The sequence below is a fragment of the Sarcophilus harrisii genome, chromosome 1 (assembly GCF_902635505.1).
Source record: "Sarcophilus harrisii chromosome 1, mSarHar1.11, whole genome shotgun sequence".
Classification (NCBI taxonomy): Eukaryota; Metazoa; Chordata; class Mammalia; order Dasyuromorphia; family Dasyuridae; genus Sarcophilus; species Sarcophilus harrisii.
This window is the reverse complement of record NC_045426.1, coordinates 101,577,057-101,600,884: the sequence shown is the minus strand read 5'-3', so window position 1 is coordinate 101,600,884 and position 23,828 is coordinate 101,577,057. Positions and strand designations below refer to the sequence as shown.

Here is a 23,828-nt window from a genome sequence, read left to right as displayed (position 1 = left end):
GGATAGCATTTTTCATCAGGAGTCCTTTGGGATTCTCTTAGGTCATTGTATTCCAGAGAATAGCTAAGTCATTCACAGTTGTTCATCATATAATATTGCTGTTGTGTGAACAATGTTCTGCTGTTTCTGTTCACTTCACTCTGCATCTGTTTGTGTAAATTTCTATTGATTTTTCTGAAATCAACCTGTTTGTCATTTCTTGTAGTATAATAATACTACAGTATAATAATAATATTCCATTATATTCATATACTACAATTCGTTCATCCATTCCCCAATTGATAGGCATTCTCTCAATTTTCAATTCTTAACTGTCACAGAGTTGCTGTAAAAATCCTTGTACAAATAGGCTCTCTTCCCCCCAATTTTTTTTAATCCCCTTGGGATATAGACCTAGTAATAGTATTGCTGGGTCAAAAGGCATACACAGTTTTATACCCTTTGGGCATAGTTCCAAATTGTTTTCTAGAATGGTTGGATCTGTTAACAACTCCACAAACCATATATTATTAATTTCTCAGTTTTCTCACATCCCCTCCAACATTTATCATTTTCCTTTTCTCTCATAATAGCCGATCTGATACATGTGAGGTGGTACCTCAGAGTTGTTTTAATTTGCATTTCTTTAATCAATAGTGATTTAAAGCATTTTTCATATGTCTATCAATAGTTTTGATTTCTTTGAACACTTCTTTATATCCTTTGACCTTTTGTTGATTGGGGGATAGTGGTATTCTTATAAATTTGACACCATTATTTAAGTATTTTAGAAATGCAGCCTTTATCAGAAATATTAGCTGTAAAAATCTTTCCCCATCTTTGTACTTCCCTTTTAATCTTGTTTGTGTTGGGTTTGTTTGTGTAAAACCTTTTAAATTTAATATAATCAGAATTAGCCATTTTACATTTCATAATACTCTATTTGGTCCTAAATTCTTTCCATATCCATAAATCTGACAGTTAAATTATTCTTTGTTCTTATTTTTTGCTTATAGTATCACCCTTTATCTCCACATCATATACTCAGTTTGACCCTATCTTCATATATAGTGTGAGGTCTATACCTAGTTTCTGCCACATTTTTTCCCTAGTTTTCCCAGCAATGTTTGTCCCAAAAGCTTAGCTTAGGTTTTTGGGTTTATCAATTACCAGTAAATTATTAATAGTCATTCATAGCAATGTATTGTATACCTAATCTATTCCACAGCTTCACAACTCTGTTTCTTAGCCAAATTGTTTTGATGATTATCATTTCTTAATATAGTTTGAGACTGTCATATTTTTTTCCATTGATTCCTTTAGATATTTTTGAATTTTTGTTCTTCAAGATGAACTTATTATTTTTTTTTTAGCTCTATAAAATCATTTTTGGTAGTTTGATTGGTATGGCATTGAATATGTTTATTAATTTAGGTAGAACTGTCATTTTTATTATGCTGACTTGGCCTATCTATGAGTAGCTAATATTTTTCTAATTGTTTAGATCTGACTTTATTTGTGGGAAAAGAATTTTGTAATTGTGTTCATGTGGTTCCTGGGTTTGTCTTGACAAATAGACTCCCAAATATTTTATGTTGTCTATAGTTATTTTAAATGGAATTTCTCCTGCTGCTGCATTTTGTTGGTAATATATAGAACTGTTGGCGATTTGTAATATATAGAAATGTTGGTGATTTGTTTGGGCTAATTTTATAACTTGCAACTTTGCTAAAGTTGTTAATTATTTCAAGTGATTTTTAGTTGATTCTCTAGGTTTAAGTCTACCATCATATATCATTTTCAAAGAGTGAATTTTGTTTCCTTACTATTCTGTTATGGGCCCGAACTCTGAACTTGAAACAAGGATTCTTACAAGGTGCTAATTCAGTGGAATTGATGAGACAATGGTTATCTGGTTTAGCATGGTGATTTCTCTAAGCTCAGTATGATTGATTTAATCTTACAACAAATAATGGTTTCCTAGTGATATAATGATTGGTTTATACTCAGTGTAAAGCATATAAACTGGGAGCCTCAGCTAGATTGAGGCAAAGAAGACAAAGCACTGGGGGCAAGAGCTCAAGCTCTCAGAACCAAGGAGAAAGATTCAATTCCATCTTCAGTCAGGATCCTGGTGGCTCTCCTGGAGGACTGAGAGGCTCAGATTCAAAGCTAGGGAAGAGAAGTGGACTGGAGGCTGAAGCACAAGCCCTTGAATTTAGATTTATTCATCCCATCTCACACCACCTTGGTGGCAGGGCTGTCCTCCTTAGCTTCTCCATTGAAACCAAGACTCCAGAAGGCCTCTAAGAAGGCTAGCTGAAGCCCTAGGCAAGAAGCCAAGATTTTGAAGGAAACAATAAAGAATTTGGACTTGTAACACCTGGCTACTCTTGTGGTGATTACTCTATGGAAAAGAAGGCTGCCCCCAAGACTTAAAGAAAAGGAAACCAAGAGCATTACACTATTCTAATTCCTTTAATTTCTTTTTTCTTTTGTTGCTATAGTATGACACTCAATAAAAATGGTGGTAATGGGCAGCTTTGCTTCACCCCTAATCGTATCATCATTACAGATAATGCTTACTGACTGTTTTAGATAGATGCTACTTATCAAGGAATGCTCCATTTATTCCTTTTTTTTTTTTTTTAATTGGAATGGGTGTTGTTATTTGTTAAAGGCTTTTTTCTGCAAGTGTTAAAAAAAACTTTTTTTTTTCCCAAAGGAGATTTCATAAAAGGAAATGCACATAAAATGCCAAACTAATTTTTAAGTAAAGATATTTAATTTTTTTTCTTTTTTGCTTTTGAAATTATAGAAAACAAGATCCTAAAATTTGTACCATTGGAGAAAGTAGAGAAAGAGCAATTCATTATAATTCAGCAAATACTTATTAAGTATTTACTAAGCTTTGTGTTAAGCAGTGGGTATACAAGGATAAAAAACCCAACACTATCTCTGTTATCAAGGAGTTCTAAATTGAATTTAGGAGTAGTGCATGTCCCCAAATAAATATTCTATAAGGTGGAAGGCAAGAAATGGAAAGATCTAAACATAAACCTAGGGGAAAATTTGAGGAATTTATGTCTGTTAGTAAGCATTTATTAAGGATTTACTTTGAGCCAGGCTCTTTGAAATGCTGGGAATATGATGCACAGACAAGATGTATACACTGTAAATTGGAGATAATTTCAGAGAGAAGGTAGTAACAATGTGGGGAAATGAACAGAAATACTGGGAAAGTCTTCTTGCAGAAAGTGGGATTTCATCTGAATCTTGAAGAAAGCCAGGAGAAGGAAGAATTATGAAGGATAAACATTCTAGTAATGTAGGGTAGCCATTGTAAATATTTGGAGTTAGGAGATAGATGGTAGTATTCAAGGACCAATAGGTAGCCACTGTTGCTGATTCGTAAACTTTGTGGAAGGGATAAAGTGTAAGAAGACTAGAAATGTAGAAATAAACCAAAATAATGGTAATGTTTAATGATGTTTAATCTTGAAAATAATGGGGAGCTACTCAAGTTTGTTGGATTTGGGGGTGACATATGCAAACTTATACTTTAAAAACCATTTTGATAGCTTTATCAGAGACTTGAGGCAGAAAGACCAATTAAAAAGTTCCTGCAGTATGCCATGCAAGAAGTGATAAAAGCCTGTGTGAACAGAAAGAAGGGGATGCTTATGAGTACTTTTGTGAAATCAGAAATGAATTTTGATAGTGGATTGGGTAGGTAGGGTGAGTTCAAGTGAGGAGTCAAGGATGACATGGAGACTATTACAAAGACTTTGTGACTAGGAGAAAGTGGTAAAGAGGGGAGTGTTTGTAGGGAAAATATATAATGTTCTTTTTTTGCACGCATTAATTTCTGATGCCTGTAAAATATTCGGTTTGAGATGTCCAAAGGATGGTTGGTAGTCCTAGGTTGGAGCTATGGATAAGGTTGGGTATTTAGATCTCAGAATTATCTGTGTAGAGATGGTATTTGAATTCAAAGAAGTGGATAAGATCACAGAGGAAGACAACATACATCCAAAAAGGGCAAGGACAGAAGGAAGGAAAGAAAGATTAAAAAAAAGCATTTATCAAGAGCTCACTATGTGCCAGACATTGTGTTAAATGCTTTGCAAATATATCTCATTTGGTAAATGTAGAGTAGTTGACAAGAAGAAAGTCTACCACTTCAGCTGAGATAATAAAAAAAGAGATAATGGGAGAATACCTCTGAGTGAGATTAATAGAGAAAAAGATGGAGAACAGTTTCCATTTTTTTTTTTTTTTTTTTTGGTGGAGTAGGAGGCTAGATCCTCAGCTGAGTTATTGAATTGAAAGGGTACTATGGGAGGCTTGAAGAGGAATAAAAAGATTCAGAATAATCCCTGTTGGTTGAGTGAGGTAGCCTGTTGATTAGGGAGCTGTAAAAAGTGCCTTGTTGCAGTGAGGACCCAGTTGAGATTAGGTAACATAAATTTGTAGTAGTCTCAGTCTTTGCTGTTCTTTCTAGTCTGTTTAGCAGCATGTGAGTAGGAGTGCTGGAGGTAGAGGGTGAGAGTAATCCAAAATTAGGATTTGGCAAGGTGTAATTGATAATAGGAGTAGAGGGTAAGGATTTTGAGTGTAGAGGGTAGTACAGAATTGCACCACTTCCGCAACAGGTCGAAACGAGAGTATAGAATAGTGTAGGCCAGTGTGGGGCTGATGACCTGCAAAAAAATAAAACCCAAAACTGAAGGATAGAGGGAATGGAAGTAATGGTGAGATAAAGAACAAACTTTGGGGTCATAGAGCACTTGGAAAGAGGGAATGACAAAAGATTGTGATCATATAAAGGAGTTTCATATTTCATGAACATGGAGATTCAGCACATGCTTTATTAAGATCAAGTCCATTTTTGTGTGTAACTGAGAAGTAAAGGGTTAAGTAATGTTAAATATATTGAAGAAGTGGGAAATATAGTATTTTAAGGAGTATTAGTATGTATGATAAAGTCTTTTAGTATAGAGAACCCCTCACTAAGCTCATTGAGGAAGGAAGGAGAATGTTCTCGAAGTGAGTGGCCATCAGGTTCTGGATTGGGTGAAAAATTTGAATAGCTGTATTTCCAAGAAAGAGAAGTTGTTGAGTGTTCAAGTGATAGAAGGGGAGAGTATGTAAGTGGCAATGAGAGACAAACACTTTTGACTTTACTACTAGAGACCACAGGATATATGTTAATGCTTGATTTGTTTTGCTGGATTATATTTATTATAAAAGAGGATATCTTTGTTTGGGAATGAATTAATGGGAAAATATTAAAGCAAAAAGTACAAAAAATTCAGAAGAATGCACAATTAGCAATTTTATTCTCAATTATGCACTTATAAAAAAGCTAACAAATAATTCTGTATACAGTCCTCTTTTTCTTTGTTTATTGAAATATACATAAATATTTTGTTGCTTGGTGACTAAGTTCATAATAAAGAAAAATTAAACTAAAAGTACAAATTAATAAATCTCTCAAATGTACTTATCTATATTTAACACATGTCAAAATATTTCAAAGGAATTATAGTTAGCGTTAGAAACCAACAGGCATAATTTATCACTCTACAAGACTTACCAAACATGGTTTTGGTGTTCTGATCTTGTGATAAGAATGAGAGATTTTAATAAAATAGGGGCAAGATATATTATTCTTGTTTTCTTCCTTTCTCTTTGGCAACTCCATTCTTATCTTACTTATTGGCTTGTGATTTTCTTCCTTAACATTTAAATTCTGTCATTTGCTCTCTTCTCACTTTAGTTTCTCCATTGGAGAAAAAATAAATTTAAACTATAATCTCATGATTAGTTCTAGAGTCATAAAGTTGATTCTAAAAATTGTAGCTCTAGTCTTGACTAATCTTTGAGTTCCAAATCTAAATCTCTAGTTGCCAATAAGATTTTTACATCTGGATATACTTCCAGCATCTTGAATTGGCAGTAGTCAAGCTTGTTTAATTCTATCCCTTTCTTCCATCTTTACTGTTTCTGTGTCATTACTTAGTTAGCTCACATGTTAAAAATATGATACTTGCCTCTCTTTTACTTCTCATATCCATTAAAGTACCAGGCCTTTTCAATTCTGCCTCTCTCATGTGTCTTCTCTATTCTTATTTCTGTCACCCTGGTTCAGTCTTTCATTATTATCTGCTTTTTTCTGTTATAATAGCTTAATAATAAGTCTTCCAACAAAGTAGTTCTTTGTCATGCCTTTTGTCTATTAAAAAAAAAAAAAAAAAAAAAAAAAAAAGCAATAGAAGGCCCTATTGCTTTCCAAGTAAAATTTCGGCTTCTTTGCTTAGCACTTGGATCCTTCCACAATCTTTTGTCAGTCCACCATTTTAGGCTTATCTTTTATGATTTCTTTTCATGGAAGAGATGAAGACATGAAGAAATAGTTGACTGGTTCTGTGAATAGAACAGAGGTCCTCTAGGCAGAAGTTTTATAAGTCATTTTTTAGTAATGTCTAGTTCTTTATGACACCATATGATGATTTTTTTCGTTTGCCATTTTATTCTCCAGTGGAATCAAAAAGATCTGACTTTAAATCCATCCTCAGACATAGATTGGTAGTGTAACTGAGCAAATCACTTAACTTTTGTCTATCCCAATTTCCTCATCTTAAAAAGTAGATAACTACCTTACTTGTTTGGATTGAATAAGTTATTTGTAAAACTTTCCATGAATTTGAAAGCACAATATAAAAGTTAGCTATTCCTATAAACACCTTCTCCTCCCCCTGCTCATATTCTTTGTTCTGTTTGGAATGCCCCCTTCTTCATTTTTGCCTGTTGAATTCCTGCTCCTACTTTAAATCCCAACTTCTGTGTTACCTCTGCCACTAGACATTCCCAAATATCTCAGATGGTTGATAACAGCCTTCAGAAATCATATAACGCTTTTGTTTTTCGACTTCTGTCATATAACATATTATCTATGTTTGTAACTTTCTTGCTAATTAGCAAGCCCGATGGAAGCAGGGATCATATCTTACTTAAACTTTGTGTTTCCCCCATTCCTTATATAATCAGCACTTAACTGTTTGGTGAATGGAAGAATAAAAGATAAGTCAATCTCCATAATAAAGACATAGTCTGTAATGTGGAAGTATCAGCATTAAGTTCAGTTTCTTAGTTTGCCAATCACTGGTAAACATAAGCTTGTTCAGGGACTTTAGTGCTTTTATACTCCACTATCTAGACACATCCTGATTTAAAGTTTTTCTTCTATTTTATATCAGTGTTCTCTGTTCTCTGATTGTAAACTCATAGAGTCCATGTGTAATATTTTTGTAACCATACTATTTTGCTTAGGACCATGTTTATGTGGGCATTTGCTAAAAATTTTTATACTAATGAATTAGTTTGTCAGATTTTTATGTTCACCTTGTACATGCCCTAAATGAAAGATGACTTACTATATCATACTATGTATGAACTTACTAAAAATTTTTTTCAAATATTTTTATCTTAGAATGGAGCTGGTTCATCAGGAGCCAAAGGAAGTAAAGTTGGAAACAATAATATACAATGGGTAAGTATAATAATGCATTTAATATATTAATGAACATTGTCACTAAGTTAAATAGAACCAAATAATAAATAAGGAATATATTCCTTACTTCCAAAGAAAGAAGTAATAAATGAATATATATCAATTTGTATAAACTCTGAAAATAACTTATGTTTACAAGAAACCCACCAAGTGTCATGAAGCATATTTCAGACTTAAAGTGTCCAAATTTGGGACATATTCTTACCTAATTTTTTATAAGTGAATTTAGTGATACCAGGTTTACCATTTCTGAATACATATATCCTAGTAGTGTGCATATGACAAAGCTTTTCAATGTTAATGACATAGTTCAATCTTTAATTTCTCTGCTACCAGTGAGGAAGAAAACTTTGGGATTAGAAATGGAATCAATCAGTCATCAGATAGTGATAAATTCTGGGTCATTGCTGATGTCAGCTAGAACTGAATTGTGGTTTAAGTGGTAAAAATTCAAGCATTTTGTTACCAAACTCTTTACCATATTTAGAGATAAACACATGCGTGTGCATCCATTTTAGTTATCTAACATAGCAGTTTTTTTTATCATAGGAATTCTCCAGGATTTTTTTGGTAAAAGAGGAACATAATATATTAGATATTTAATAATTTAATCTCAACTACATAAGACCCATATGATTAAATAGAATACTAGACATATAATGTACTCTGCCCAGAAGCAAAATGGAATAATCCAAAACCATATATAATTCTATATGGTAAGTTTGATGCTCACCAATGATATGGCAAGAGAAATAATAGGTTATATACCTATCTAAGCTATAGTACTTGAGACTTACCACATAATTTTTCTAAATTTTGAAAATTTGGATATTTTTCCAAGCTCTTAAGAGCTTATATGAATATACTGAAATAAGATGTTTAAAAAAGTTTTAATAGTTCCCATGTTTTGAAGAGAGAATCTTGGCTCACTTTATAATATAATTTACAACCTTCAAATTTTTTTTAAGTTATAAAAAATGTATATTCATTGATTTATTTAAAAGTCAAAAGTATTTGTCTCTTTAACAAAAAGGAAGGTAATATAATCTGTCATTTAGAGAAACCCCTTTGTCTCTGACTACCCAACAAACAAAATAGGGTGGGTATATTTCTATTTTGAAGATAAAGAAAATTGTGACAGCCCTCAGTTTTTGTTTGGGTCTTTCATTGTTCCTCCTTTAATTCCCAAGATCCCAGTCTCAGTGACTTCAAGCTCATATGCTGCTTTATAGTGCTTCTGATCCTTCTTAAACTCCTTTTAGCTTAGAATCCTTTTAGCTCTGGAAAGCAGCAAAAAAAATTTTGAAACTCTGACAGTTCACATACATCTCTGTGGCTGGAAATTGTTAGAATTGTTTCCCTGTGAATCCTTTAGAGAAGGTATCCCTTTATTTGTCATTCTTGAACTCCTGGACTCTCAGACCAGAGTGATGATTATGTTAATTTTAATTTTTAAATTTTTTTGCTTAGGAAAAAAAACAAAACAAAAAACCTCCAATAAAACAAAGGTGCAAAAAATGAAGTTCAGGTTTATCTGTATCTTCAGAATAAGCTATATCTATTTAAGAATGTTTTAGCTCAGGATATAATCTTAAGTCAATTAAAATCAGAAAACACTAATTTTCACTGTATATATGGAACTGAGCTAAAAGTATAGGATTAAAATATTCCAAAAAAGTCATGAAAATATTTACATAAAAGTCATTTTGCAGAAGAAAAAAGTATGATTCAGTCTGTACTCATACTTCATCAGTTCTCTCTCTGGAGATTGACATCATTTTTCATCATAGGTTCTTTTGAATTGTTTGGGATCATTGTCTTGATCAGAGTAGTCTAGTCTTTCATAAGACTTATAATGTTTAATGCTGTCATTTCTTTTTTCCAGTAGAGGGCTCTGTTGTCCTTGTAAAAGAGTACTTAGAAAAATGCTTATTAATAAGTTAAATTAAACGTAGACTGGTTTAATCAGAGACATTTTACATAGAAAATATAGACAATAGTGAAAACTTTTGGCATATTGTGGGGTAGAAATCCCCCCTTTAATAATTCTTTAATAAAAGGGTACAGATAATTAAACTGAAAGTTTTGAGAAGACATTCATCCCAGGTTTCTCATTTTGAGTTGCAAAATCTGGTCTGCCTTTGCCTTTTTCTTCTTTTGGTAAAAATATTCTTTTACTGAGAGATTAATTTGTATATATAGTGTCTTATAATCAAAATGAAGTGAAGATGTGAAATTAAAACTTTTTTGTTGTTGTTTCCCCAAACAGCGTGCAGTTAAGAAATTTCTTAAGCTAGCATCAAGCCAAGATATGCCAGTTTTTCTTATTGATCCTTTGATTCTGGAAGCGATTAATAGAGATTTTGATCAGGTTAAAAACTCTTCTTATGGCAGTGTCTTGGAATGCAAGTACTTATGTGCTAAAAGAGACTTTACTACATTTGCATTACTGGATCATTTATTGAAAAATGAGGTAAGGCGATTTATTTTTAGGTGTTTGGCTCTACATTTTTGTGTCTTTCATAAGAACAGGCTATGTCAGATATGTTAGTCATATATTAAACATCTATTGGGCACTGAGTGGTAAATGCTGAGTATACAAACAAAGGTTTTGTATCATATTGTATCAATATATCATATATATATATATATATATGATAAATTGGAAAGCATCAAATGAGAGAAATATTAATATTAAGGAGAAAAAAGTAATCTGGATGTAGCTCTGGAGAACAAAGAATAAGTAAACTTAGGTTCTGGGCCCCATCAGTTGGAGGAAGAGGAAAAGGAAGGGCTTCATTAGAGGGAATTGCAAAAGATATAATACATGCAAAGGACGCTGTGTTTCAAGGCAAGAAGTGGAAAGAGGAGCTTTTGTTGAGAATATGACAAAGGGTCTTAGAATGAATGAGGAGATGGGACACCAGATTGAGATGGCCCTGGTGAGGTGAGGTTTCCAGTTGATCAAAATGAAAGATTTAGAAGGCTTTACTGGTAGCATACTACTGCAACTAAAGTGTTGGGAGTGGATAATTGGCAGATTGAAAAAATTAATATAATGAAAAGTAGATTTACAAGGGTGTGTTTTCAGTATGAGAGGTAGATTACTTAGTTGGCAGAAGTTTTACATAATAATAAGTGGGCTAAACTTAGTCTATTAATAAGATAATCACATTATATGACACTAAACCATTTACTTGGAATGTTAGATGTGAAACACAGTAAGTTTTGGCACCTAGATTTGACCAAAGATGTTATTCATTCTTCAAAGCTTGGATGAATACAAACTAGGACTAGAAGATTTCTGAGATGGCTAGAGAATCAAACCTATGCTAAAAATGTCCCTATTTCTGTTCTGTAGATACTTTTGACAGAATTCAATTAATATTCTTTACATTTCTTCTTTTTATAATAGAGTTTGAGGAGAATTTCAAACATGTCAGTGAGTAAATGCTTATTTAAGTGACTGCTGTGTACCAGGAATTATGCTTAGCACTGGTGATACATAGAAATACAAAAGACCATCCCTACTCTGAAGTAGTTCTTAGTCTAATAGTGGGGACAATCTGCAAAAAACTATGTACTATAAAGCTATATATAAACAGGCAATAGGAGGATGGTACTAGAATTAAGTGTTGTAAAAAAAGATGATAGATGTGGATAAAGAAGATAGTTTTGTAGTAGACCTTATTTAAGATACTATACTAAATAAGAGGGGAAAGGAAAAATTTCATAGTAAATAGTTTCCATAAAAATGGGAGTATAAGAGTTGAAATAAATAACAAGTTTAGAGATAGTATTTTGCAGGGTATAAAATTAATACCAAGATGTTTTGGGAGGGAAATAGTATATGGGATATAAGGGTTGAAGCCAAAACATTTAGATAGGCATAGGAAAATTCAACTTTAAAAAGCAGTTATCAGGCACATAAAATTTCCAAAGCACTGTATGAGGTATCAGGGACAAAAATGAAAGCAGTCTTGCTTCCAGAATTTACATTCTCCTGAGACATAGAATTAATACTGTATTTTATAGAAATGGTGTCTAGAGAATCCAGTTGGTATAGTGAAAAGAGCAGTTCTCACTTTGCATCTCTCTAGCTCCTTACTAGTGTGTGACTTAGAGCAAGTCACTTAACCACTCTGATCTCCAGCTTTTCATCTGTAAACTGCAAGTGGCATAATAATAACAAAGAACTGAACTTACAGGACTATTGTGAAGTAAGCTTTAAAGCACTTTAGAAATACAAATTGTCATTATAATTGGTACTATTAACATCTGCCAGTTATTTTCTTATCTGTTTATTTGATTATTTTATTTTCAGGTCCAAATTCTTTCCCTTTTCTTCCCTTTCCTTCCTCCTCCCCCCATCATTTAACAAAACTTGTTACAAATATGTATAGTGAAGCAAAACAAATTCCTATGTGGCCTTATCTAAAAAAAAAATAACTAAAAAAAAAAAACCAAACCAAACCTCAGTCTTCACTCTTGAGTGTATTCCCTCCATCCAGAGGAAATTCTAATATGTTGAATTTTGAGCATTTTTTTTAAAGTAGGGAAGTTAAAAAGGTGGGGTGATGATGCTCCAGACCTGTGACTTTATTGGTGTTAGGAGATTCATGAGGAAACTGAATCTACTACTGCATATTAGTAATTGTTCTTCATCTTACAGTGTTATCAGAAATTGTTTAGGGAGCTGAGAAATTAAGTGAAGTTGCCTCAAGTCACAAAGCGCAGAATTGTAGTAGTAGTCATAAGGCTTCATTGTCATGATTCCAGTGCCCACTGTCTAGCCTCTATGTAACTAAATATAATAAAATATTATAAATAAATAAACTATGTAACTATGTATTAGTAACTAAATTTAGGCCAGCAGGCTTCACTTTAAATATTAATAGTAGGCAGATTGATGTTATTTTTACTTTGTGGTAAATTCTGAGGCACAGATTACTTGAACAGTCTATCATCCAGCAAGTATGATATACTTTCTATGTGCTAGTCACTATATATCAGGAATTGGGGATATCAATGCAAAATCAAGACAATCCCTGTCCTGAAAGAGCTTACATTTTGATGGAAGCATACACACAGTATTATTATAAATGCAAGTGTAAATAGAGCACAAATCATATCAATTGGGAGAATCATGAAAGATCTCTTCAAAGAGGTAGCACTTGAATTGTACCTTGAAAGAACTAAAGGGGTCCAAAAACATCAAGAATATTTCAGATACAGGGAATAGCTAAGAAACAAGTAGGTATATAATTAACCTGGAACGATCGGCTACAGCTAAATTGTAAAACATTTTAAAGGTCAAAAAGAGGAGTTTCAATTTTATTCAGTACAATAGGGAGTCACTCAAGGTCCTTGATTGAAACAACATGTTCACATCTGAGTTTTAGGAATATTATTTTGGTAGCTATATAGAGGATGGATGCAACCCTTTTTACCCCTTCTTCATCCCTTTCCTTGTACTCTGCAGTCCAGTTATACTGGCCTTTTTGTTACTTCTAGTGCATGATACATTTTTCCCCAATGCCAGGCATTTTGAGTGGCTGCTTGTCATGCTTGGAATTCAGTCATCTCTGCCTCCTGGCTTCCCTAAAGTCTTAGCTAAAGTCCCATCTTCTGTAAGAAGTCTATCCTAGTCCTTCTCCTTCTTGCTGCCTTTCCTCTGAGTTTATCTTCAATTTACCTTGTATGTCTCTTGATTGCATGTTTTCTTCCTTATTAAACTGTACACTCTTAAGGAGACAGGACTGTTTTTTTGCTTTTCTTGTAATCCCAGTACTTATTAGTACCTGGTTCATAGTAGACACTTGATAAATGCTTGTTGACTAATTCATTAAGTAAGAGATTGTAATAGAAGGCAAGTAAGACATAGTGAGGGTCTGAACATAAAATAGTTATGGTGTGAGTTGACAAAATGAGATTGAAGTGAAAAAATTTGATAAAGGATAAATCTAGTTTGGTAGATGATTATTATGTAGAGAGTGGGAATAAAGAACCAAGGATGACTTGTTAGTTTCATGGTTGTTTAGCTAGAATAATGGCGCAATGGTTAACATAAATAGAAAATTAGGAGGAGAGGTGGAAGAAAGAATTTTGTTTTGGATATGGTGAGTTTGAGATGCTTGTGGAAGATAAAAGTGAAATCCATTATTCAATTGGAAGTGGGGTTAGAAATCAGAAGAAAGATGAAAACTATACTTAGAGATCTGGTAATCATTCCTTTGGAGATGGGCCATAGGATCAAATGAATCAAATGTAGATAGAAAAAAGGAAGCGGCTCAAAAGTTAGCCCTAGAATACATATATGCATTGAAAGCAGGAAATGCTAAGGATACTGAGGATTGATTGGTTTGATTGATATTATCAGTAAAAAGTCATTAAGAAATGAACTTAGGCTTTATGTCAGAAAAAAAGATTCTTGTAATTAAGAGTTGTCCAGAAATAGAATGGATAGCCTCAGAAGGTGTTGGGCTCTGCCTCCTTAGCGATTTTTAGGCAGATGTTAGACAATCACTTCTTATATTATAACAGGGATTTTGGGTTTGTATGGCCATTGAGGTCTCTTTCAATTCTCACATTCTGTGATCTTGTTAACAAAATCGAGAAAGGAGAAGTTTTACAAAAGGAAGAAATGGTTAGTGATATCAAACAGTATGTAGGATTGAGGAAAGATCATTGAAATTAGTAATAGATTATTGGGGGACAGTGAAGAGAGTAATTTTAGTCAACTAGTGGGGAATGGAATTGGGTAATGAGTGGGAGATGAGAAAATGAAGGTAGTAAATATAGTTTGTGACCTTCAGATATTCCTTTACCTTTCTGTATATCCGGCATTTTGAAATAGAAGTAAGCCTAGTGTCTGAAAGATACCAGTTGTGTCCTTGGTAAAACTTCTCTCCCTTCCTTCAGTCTTTGGCATCAGTACTCTATCTCCTATCTCAGTCTCAAGGCTTCAAGGGTGGAGGATCATTTCGGTATGAAACAGTGAGGAATTCTTGAAATCACTTATATAGTGTAATTGTGTAAAAGATACTTCCTTGAGCTTCAGTTTTATGATCCATAAAGTGAAGATTTGGACCTTTGTTATCTCTTAAAATTTTGCTAGATAATATTTTGATCTCATGATTACTTAATGTATTTAGTAAACACCAATCAGATTTAGCTGTTCATCTTTGACTTTAGCTGAACCTTTAAAGGAAACTTCTTTGATTCTAGGAGAATTGGTTTCAAATAGCTGAGAGAATGGGATTCCAGTGCCTAAAGATTCAGAGCAAAGATCCCCGCCTAGATGGAATAGATTACCTCTCTGGAACTGAAATCCCCTTGCACTATATCCTCAAGCTAGCAACTCATGCCATTCACCTGGTGATTTTCTATGAAAGAAGTGGCAACTACCTCTGGCATGGACAGTTACGACTTAAAGGACACTCAGACAGAAAGTTTGTGCCTTTTCGGAAGTTACAGTTTGGTCATTATCCAGGAGCTTTTGACAGGTGAGTTCAATAGCATGAAAAAATGAGTAATGTTTGCTGACATCATTGCATGACTTTTCTTCATGTGTGGAAAAATGTTATATAAAATTAATGTTATCCAGTTATAAAATTCAAAAAATGTAGAAATATGATTATCAAATTAAATTCTAATGGTAGTCATGCTAGATCAAGGACACATAATCATGATTTGTTTTGTATAGGAAATACTAGCCAATCTCTTCATTTAAATATTTACTTTTATAAGGATGTATATCTATTTCATGAATTCCTTAAAATAGTAACAGAAACATTAATATTAAAATAGCTAGTGAAAGCATCATTTGAAAATGTGTGTGTGTATTTATATGTGCTCATCATATGAAAGCATCTTCCTTCTTTGAGGAAGAGCAGGTGAGTGGAGTTAGTGATTAGAGGAATTTTAGCCCTTTTCTGAAGAGGAAGACAAATACTTACTTTCCCCTTCATTTTAATAATATTAAGTTCTATAATTTCTGGGAGTTGTCCAGTTTGTGAGTTGTCCTTGCTCTTTGGTTCGTCGTCTTTGGCTTTTTCCTTGCTAATATAGTCTCTCTTCAAGGGCAGAAGAACAGTAAATTAATTTAGCCATCTGTTTTTAGTTTTTGTTTTGCTTTTTTTTTTTTTTTGCTTGTTAACAACTGTTATAAAGTGGGGAGAACATAAAATTCAATGGCTGCTAGCAGAGTTGAATTATAAATAGTTTTTCCCTCTCCATGCTTTGCCTTCCTTCAATTAACATCAGTAACACAATTGGCTTAATCATCCAGTCCATCTTTAATTCTTTGACTCTTTCTATCTTAGGGTGGGAGGCAGTGTTGTGAGATAGAAAGAAAATTAGACTGAGTCAGTTTCTAGTCACACCTGTGCTACTAGGTAGCTATGTGACTTGAACAAGTAATTTCTATCTCTGAGTTTCAGTATTCTTAAGGTAAATGTAAAACAAGGGGGCTGGACAAAGTTGCCTTGGAGCCCTTCTAGCACTAAAAGCTTTTATCGTGCTTTAAAGGGGGTTAGCTAGATGGGACATTTTCACTTATCCTAGTATCTTGAAACCAATTTTTCTCTCAGATATTATTAAAATAATTGAGCAGCTTTCCACTTTAATCTAAACAGTGGGAATTGTGGCTAAAGATTTGAAGGCTGTGCCAGCTTCATAACAAATTGGAGCAAAAATGTATCTCATTTGCTTTGTCCAAATTAATGTCTTAAGTCTGAAAATCTAAGAGGTCCCCAGTTGTCATTTAGAAGTGAGAACAATATTTCCTTTGAAAAATAGTTATATTAAAATCCAATACCCATTCCTACTAAAACCACTAAAGATTATAGGAATAAATGAACTTTTTAAAAAATGATCAGTAGCATCTATTTGAAACCATCAGCAAGCATTTTGTGTAATGGAGACAAATTAGAACTATTCCTAGTAAGATCAGGAGTGAAACAAGGCTGTCCACTATCACCATTGCTATTCAATATTGTATTAGAAATGCTAGCTTTGGGAATAAGAGAAGAAAAAGAGATTAAAGGAATTAGAGTAGGTCATGAAGAAACTAAATTATCACTCTTTGCAGATGATATGATAGTATACTTAAAGAACCCTAGAAAATCAACTAAAAAACTGCTAGAAAAAGTTCACAACTTCAGCAGAGTTGCAGGGTACAAAATAAATCCACATAAATCATCAATATTTTTATATATTACCAACAAAGTCCAGCAGCAAGAGATACAAAAAGAAGTTCCATTCAAAATAACTATTGAAAGTATAAAATATTTGGGAATCTATTTGCCAAGGGAAACTCAGCAACTATATGAGCAAAACTACAAAGCACTTTCTACACAAATAAAGTCAGATCTAATCAATTGGGGAAAAAAATCAAGTGCTCATGGATAGGCTGAGTGAATATAATAAAAATGACAATGCTGCTTAAGTTAATTTACTTCTTTAGTGCCATACCACTCAAACTCCCAAGAAATTATTTTACAGAACTAGAAAAAATAATAACAAAGTTCATCTGGAAGTACAAAAGGTCAAGAATTTCAAGGAAATTCATGAAAAAAATGGCAATTAAGGTGGCCTAGCTGTGCCAGACCTAAAACTGCATTATAAAGAAGCAGTCATCGAAACCATTTGGTACTGGCTAAAAAATAGAGTAGTAGATCAGTGGAATAGGTTAGGATCACAGGACAAAATAGTTAATAACTATAGCAATCTAGTGTTTGACAAACCCAAAGACCCCAGCTTTTGGAATAAGAATTCACTGTTCGACAAAATCTTCTGGGAAAATTGGAAACTAGTATAGAAGAAATTAGGGCTTGACCTACACTTAACATCACATACCAAGATAAGATCTAAATGGGTTCATGATTTAGACATTAAGAGTGATATTATAAGCAAATTAGAAGAACAGAGGATAGTTACCTCTCAGATCTGTGGAGAAGGAAGGAATTTGTGATCAAAGAAGAACTGGAGATCATTATTGATCACAAAATAAATAATTTTGATTATATTAAGTTAAAAGTTTTTGTACACAAAACTAATGCAGACAAGATCAGAAGGGAAGCAATAAACTGAGAAAACATTTTTTACAGTGAAAGGTTCTGATAAAGGCCTCATTTCTAAAAATATAGAGAATTGACCTAAATTTATGAAATTCAAGCCATCCTCCAATTGATAAATGGTTAAAGAATAGTAACAGATAATTTTCAGATGAAGAAATTAAAACTATTACTAATCATATGAAGAGGTGCTCTAAATCACTATTGATCAGAGAAATGCAAATTAAGACAACTCTGAGATAGCCCTACATACCTCTCAGATTGGCTAAGCTGACAGGAAAAGAAAATGACAAATGTTGGAGGAGATGTTGGAAAACTGGGACACTGATACATTGTTGGTGGAGTTGTGAACAGATCCTATTCTGTTCTGGAGCCATTCTGGAGAGCAGTTTGGAACTGCTCAAAAAGTTATCAAACTGTGCATACCTTTTGATCTAATAGTGTTTCTATTGGGCTTATATCCCAAAGAGATCTTAAAGGAAGGAAAGGGACCCACTTGTACAAAAATGTTTGTGGCAGCCCTTTTCGTAGTGGCTAGAAATTGGTAATGGAGAATGTCCATCAGTTGGAGAATGGCTGAATAAGTTATGGTATATGAATGTTATGGAATATTATTGCTCTATAAGACATGATCAGGAGGGTGATTTTAGAGAATCCTGGAGAGACTTACATGAACTGATTCAGCTAAGTGAAATAAGAAGAACCAGATTATTGTACATGGCAACATCAGTATTATACAATGATCAATTCCAATGAATGTGACTCTTTCCAACAAGGAGATGACCCAACAATGATCTTGTGATGAAGAGAGCCCTCTACACCCAGAGAGGGGACTGTGGGAACTAAATGTAGATCACAATATAACATTCTCACTTTTTTTGTTGTTCGCTTGCATATTTTCTTACTCATTTACTTTCTTTTTTTTGCTCTTATTTCTCATGTGCATCAAGAGAATTGTATAAATATATTTATACATATGGATTTAACATATATTTTAAACACTTAACATATATTGGATGCTTTCCATCTAGGGGAGGGGGTGGAGGGAAGGAGGAGAAAATCTGAAATTCAAGGCTATGCAAGGGTCATTGTTGTCAAATTATCCATGCATATGTTTTGAAAATAAAAAGCTTTAAAATTAAAAAAAAAAGAAAAGAAAAATAGCTATATTTATGGGATTTTAAAGTTTTGTATAAAATTCTTTAATTTATTGTATGTCTTCATGGTCATTAGAAGATATGTCAACTTTCAGCCAACGTGGCTACATGAATGAGGGCAATAATGTTCACTTCCCCTTTAAAACCGAAAATTGCACCATGCCAATTGATCAAAAAATCCAGTAAGAAACTTCTTATACCTTAGAACTGCACACAAAGTCAGCTTAGAAGTTTACAGGTGACAGGAAAAAGCTAGCACGAACTCAGCAACAGTTTCCTACTGTGATCAGACAGGGACCTAACTATAGCCTGCATCTGTACCTGGAGGCAGCAAGAGAAAGCCTCAGGATGATCAGAAACCCTCAATGAATACCTTAGAAACTACAGGGAATAACCAGTATCGTCACAGTAGCACTTTCAGTTCTTAGCACCCTGTGATAAAATTCCTTAGAAGGCCCTAAAGATATAAAAACAACATTTAAAAAAAAAAAAAAGATATAAAAACCTTGTTTGGGGTTTAGTATCAAAAGTTAAATCCCTTCTATTGTGTTGTTAAATCTTTTCACGTTTACAGATTCAGGATTGCTGAATTTGCTTCAGATACTGAAGGGCTTATATATGAAACTAAAAACAGACATTTCTCTTCTACTTTATTTTTCACATTTGACAAAATTCTGATAATGGGAATTTTTTTTAATTGATAGAGTTCTAGTATCAGACTCTGAGATATGACAGTTTCCAAGGAAAAGAGTTGTTCATTTAAAGAAAAATAGTGATTTCCTTATGTTAACCGTTTTAATCAGAGTTCAAGAGTTGAATATTTAACTCAGAAAGAACCAATATATTTTTCTTGCTTTGAAGATGTAGAGTTTTTTTCTGGTTCTAGCCAGATTTTAAAATGACCAGTTTAATAAAAATATTTTGAAAAATTGGGTTCAATTATAGATTATTTTAGATGAACAATAATAGCCATTACCCTGAACATTTATCCCTTGTGCTTGCCTTCATCTTACTCCCTTCCTTTTTTAGGTGCAGTCTACAAAGACATGCTCATAGATAGGAAACATCTGCTTCCAGAAAGACATGATTTTGGAAAATTTGTTAAAGCTTAGGCCCTTTATTTTAAAACGAGTTCATTCATTCATGAAATAGTATTAAAAGTTTACTATGTTAAAAAAAAAAGAAGAAGAGGGAGCAACTGGGTTGGGCAGTGGGTTGAACACTGGCCCTGGAATCAGGAGGACACGTCACACTTCCTAGCTGTGTGATCCTGGGCAATCACTGAACCCAGTTGTTTTGTGGCTTTTTTTCCCCTCTCCCCCCCAAAAAGATTCTATTATATAAAAGTTGCAGCTTAGTGGTCAGTGGATAAAATGCCAGACCTGGAGTCAGGAAGACTCCACTTTGTGAGTTCAAATGAAGCCTCAGACACTTACTAGCTTGGTGACCCTGGGCAAGTCATTTAGCTCTGTCTGCTTCAGTTTCCTTATCTGAAAAAGCTGGAGAAATAAATGACAACATATTCCTTTATCTTTGCCAAGAAAACCCCACAGAGGGCCACAGAGTCAGATCGGACTAAAAATGACAAGAGTATCACCCCTGTGCAGACACTGCAACACGAAGAGCATTAAATCTTTGGTTGGAAGACCTGTATTCAAATTCCATCTCTGATGCCTCTTGAATTACCTTGGACTAAGTCATTTAACTTCTCTGGGCTTCTTATTTATAAAATGGGGGACTTGGGCTAGGTAATCTCTAGTTCTTTCTGTTCTAAATCCAGAGTCAAAAGTCAGTAAGCATTTATTAAATGTTTACTATATGCTAGACATTGTCCTGGGTGCTGGGCATCAAATAAAATCCCAGCTCTCCAGAAGTTTACATGCAGGTGTATAGTGTGCATTCTATTGTCTTCAGTTAATCAACATACATTCTTTAGACATCTGGTAAGTGCTGAGTGAGCAAAACTTCAGTTTGTAGGAACTTGGGCCTTTGTAAATCTTCAGACAGAAGCTCTAGAAGGGCAGAAAAATTTGTGTGAGGATGTGTTAAGATTCTTACAAGGTGCTAAGTCAGTTATCTAATTTAGCGTGGTACTCAACAGTTCTCTAGTTCACTAATGTACTTAGTACTTATTAGACTTCTACAAGATTCACACCTTTAAGAGAATATATATATAAGCTAGAAGCCTCAACCAGGGTTCAGTCCGGGACATTCAGAATTCAGAAAGGACAAGCCCAGTCTTGGAGGCAGAGACAGATTCATTCCATTTTCCACCTTTATGCTGGCTGGAGACATTCGGAGAGAGCTAGAAACAGAAACTGGCAGAGGCAAAGGACTAGAGGCAAGAGCTCTTGCAACCAAGGAGAGAGATAGGCCTTGAAGAAAGCTAATTGTGCCCAATGAAGGAGACAATACTGGAAAGAGAAAATCAAGGATTTGGACGTTAACTCCTGGCTCCATTTGGGGTGATCACTCTGGACGGAAATGAAGGCTGCTCCCAAAGTCCCCCAAGAAACCTGCTCCCAGAGAACATCACAATTTAGAGAAGAACATTACAATGATGATTTCACATGAATCTCTCAGATGTGGGAATAGAATTCATCACTCTGATGGCCAGTTCAGCATTGTGCTCCGCTCCAGGTTACCTCTCTTCCTTATTGCATTAATTCTAAGTTTCTAGAGCTAAAGACATTCTAAGCAGCTTTCATTCAAAGGAAATTGATGACTTTGTTTTTGTCAACACTGTTAACTTCCTAATGAAACCTGAAAGAATATTTATTAGTACTTGCTATTTTAAAATTTACTCATACAAAATACATAAATCACATTCATTTTGGGTATAGATTGTCCTTGAGTTGTTAATTTGTAACTAAGTTGACAATAGTGAAAATATTTTTAAGATGTCCCATTTTTGCTGATGTTTTTATATGTTAGAAGAAGATGCAGTTTAATTGTTCTTAGCACAGTGTTCTGGTTCAGAATCCTATCTTAAATTTTATGTTTTCTCCTCAGGCCAGAATTACTACAAGTTTCTGTTGATGGACTAGAAGTACAGATTCCAAAGGACCTTACCCACTTTCTAGAGGAAGTACCCCATTCTAGGTTTATTGAATGTAGGTTCAAAGAAGCACGTGCTTTCTTTCAGGTTAGTGACGTTCAGGAAATATAACTTTTGAAATTTAAAATAGGCTTCAAGTTTATGAAAAAAAGCCAAAGAAAACTTCTATCAACAGAATTGTTGATTATTAAATAGTCTCTTTGGGATATTTTGTTTTAAGGAGAAAGGGTGGCTTAACTTTGAAAATGTAATTCTTCAAGGAATAGTTTGCTTCTTTTGAGTCCCTTTTTGGGGGAGTAAGGGAAAGTTCATTACTTTTATTTAATACCTCAAAACCATTTATTTTTTTCTGTGTACTTCTCACATGTTTGAAGCAGAATTTTAGAATAGAAGAGTTAGAAAGAACCTTAAGAAGTCAAATAGTTCAACTTGTTTCCAGGTAGGACTGCCTATTAATTATATGTACATAATATAGTCTGTTCTGTTTTTAAAAATGTCAAAGGATAAAAATTCTCCTTTGGATCATGGCATCATGCAATATTACAACACTTTATGAATAAAATCCCCTCAAAGGAATGATATTGAGAAATTAATTCTGAAAATCTTGTACTGTTTAAAGATAAATAAAATATGAGGATGATCCTTTTGATCTTTATTCTTTACTGGTGTTAAAGGCTTATAAACTGAACTCCAGGAGTTGACATGTAGTAGAAGTATTACATATAGACAAATCACTCATACAGCCAAGTTTGTTGAATATATGGGCTTCCTTAATCCTGCGTGATCTTCTAAATAGGAGGGGTAAATGATATTTAGAAACAGGATTTTTTAGCATTCAGAAACCAGGATGAAGACTAGTGCTATATGTCCTATGCCATTTGCAGATGACCTTGATAAAGTCACTTCACATTTTCTACTTTGGTTTCTCCTGTTGAATAAAAACCCTGCCTTTGTAAAGCTATTAGTGATTTTCCAATGAAATATGCTGTTGAGATACATACACACACAACATGTGCATACACACACAATTTGCATCAATTTTATGGTTTATCTGCTTCAAAATTTTAATACCAATCTAATTTTTTTCTATCATCTTAACATTTTTCTTGACTTTCTCCATATTCCATTAATAAATGTAGGTCAGAGAATGTAAACTGATTATATTAGTGGCTGAAGCAAAATGTTTGGATTAGCTTTCTCATTTTGAAGCTACCTTTGAGATCTGTATCTAAACAAAACCAGATAAAATTTCAGAAAACAATAATATATTTAAAATCTAAATTATCTAGAGATCATTAGCCATTTTTGGATTGCAATGTTTATTACAGCACCTAATGACAGAGAAAACACATAACCATTGCAAATAGCCATTTTTTGTTTGTTTGTTTAGTTTTGTTCAAATACCTTTTGGTCAGAATCTTTAGCATCTATTATGGGCCAGTGCTAATTGACATGTATGACATGAAGTATTTGATGAAATTCTTTCTAGTAGTGCCCTAGAAGGGCATTCCATGCTGAGGAACACATCAACAAATGATGTGTATCTACTACACTTAAGGTACCATTTAACTAGTTATTGTGACAAATAAAAAGAAAGGGTATGTCAAGCAATTTATAACCTGTTGGAGAAGGTGAAGAGAAACAACGAAATAATTATAATTTGAGACAGAATGTGAGGAAAAAAGTGATATGGGAGTTTGGCCATACTGTTAGAAAGCTTAACTTATTAAAGAACTATTTGAAATTCCTATCCCTTTGGGGAGCAAGAATACATAAACCATACTGTTCATATAAAGTTACACAGTGGTGAACAAATGAGCAAAGATATCTTTGTGGGAATAATATTCCTCCAGAACAAGTGACATCTCCAATTGTCTAGGCTCATTACATTCAGATAGATACAGATATATATACACACACATACACATAGCTATAACTATTTGGGAATCTATGTAAATATGAATATACATAAATATATCTAT

The 23,828-nt window shown here is 33.6% G+C and overlaps 1 protein-coding gene across 8 annotated transcripts in view; it reads left to right on the top strand.

Moving 5' to 3' along the window:
* Positions 1-23,828, top strand: part of FKTN (fukutin) — a 64,471-nt gene that overhangs the window by 21,848 nt on the left and 18,795 nt on the right. For 5 of the 8 annotated variants that reach the window (XM_031961395.1, XM_031961409.1, XM_031961411.1 and 2 more), the window contains 4 exons: positions 7,475-7,534; positions 9,825-10,028; positions 14,783-15,060; positions 21,801-21,933. In XM_031961395.1, coding sequence (XP_031817255.1) covers positions 7,475-7,534; positions 9,825-10,028; positions 14,783-15,060; positions 21,801-21,933 — 675 coding nt within the window. The remainder of the gene's footprint in view (positions 1-7,474; positions 7,535-9,824; positions 10,029-14,782; positions 15,061-21,800; positions 21,934-23,828) is intronic. The other 3 variants (XM_031961414.1, XM_031961416.1, XM_031961404.1) reach the window with 1 other exon arrangement.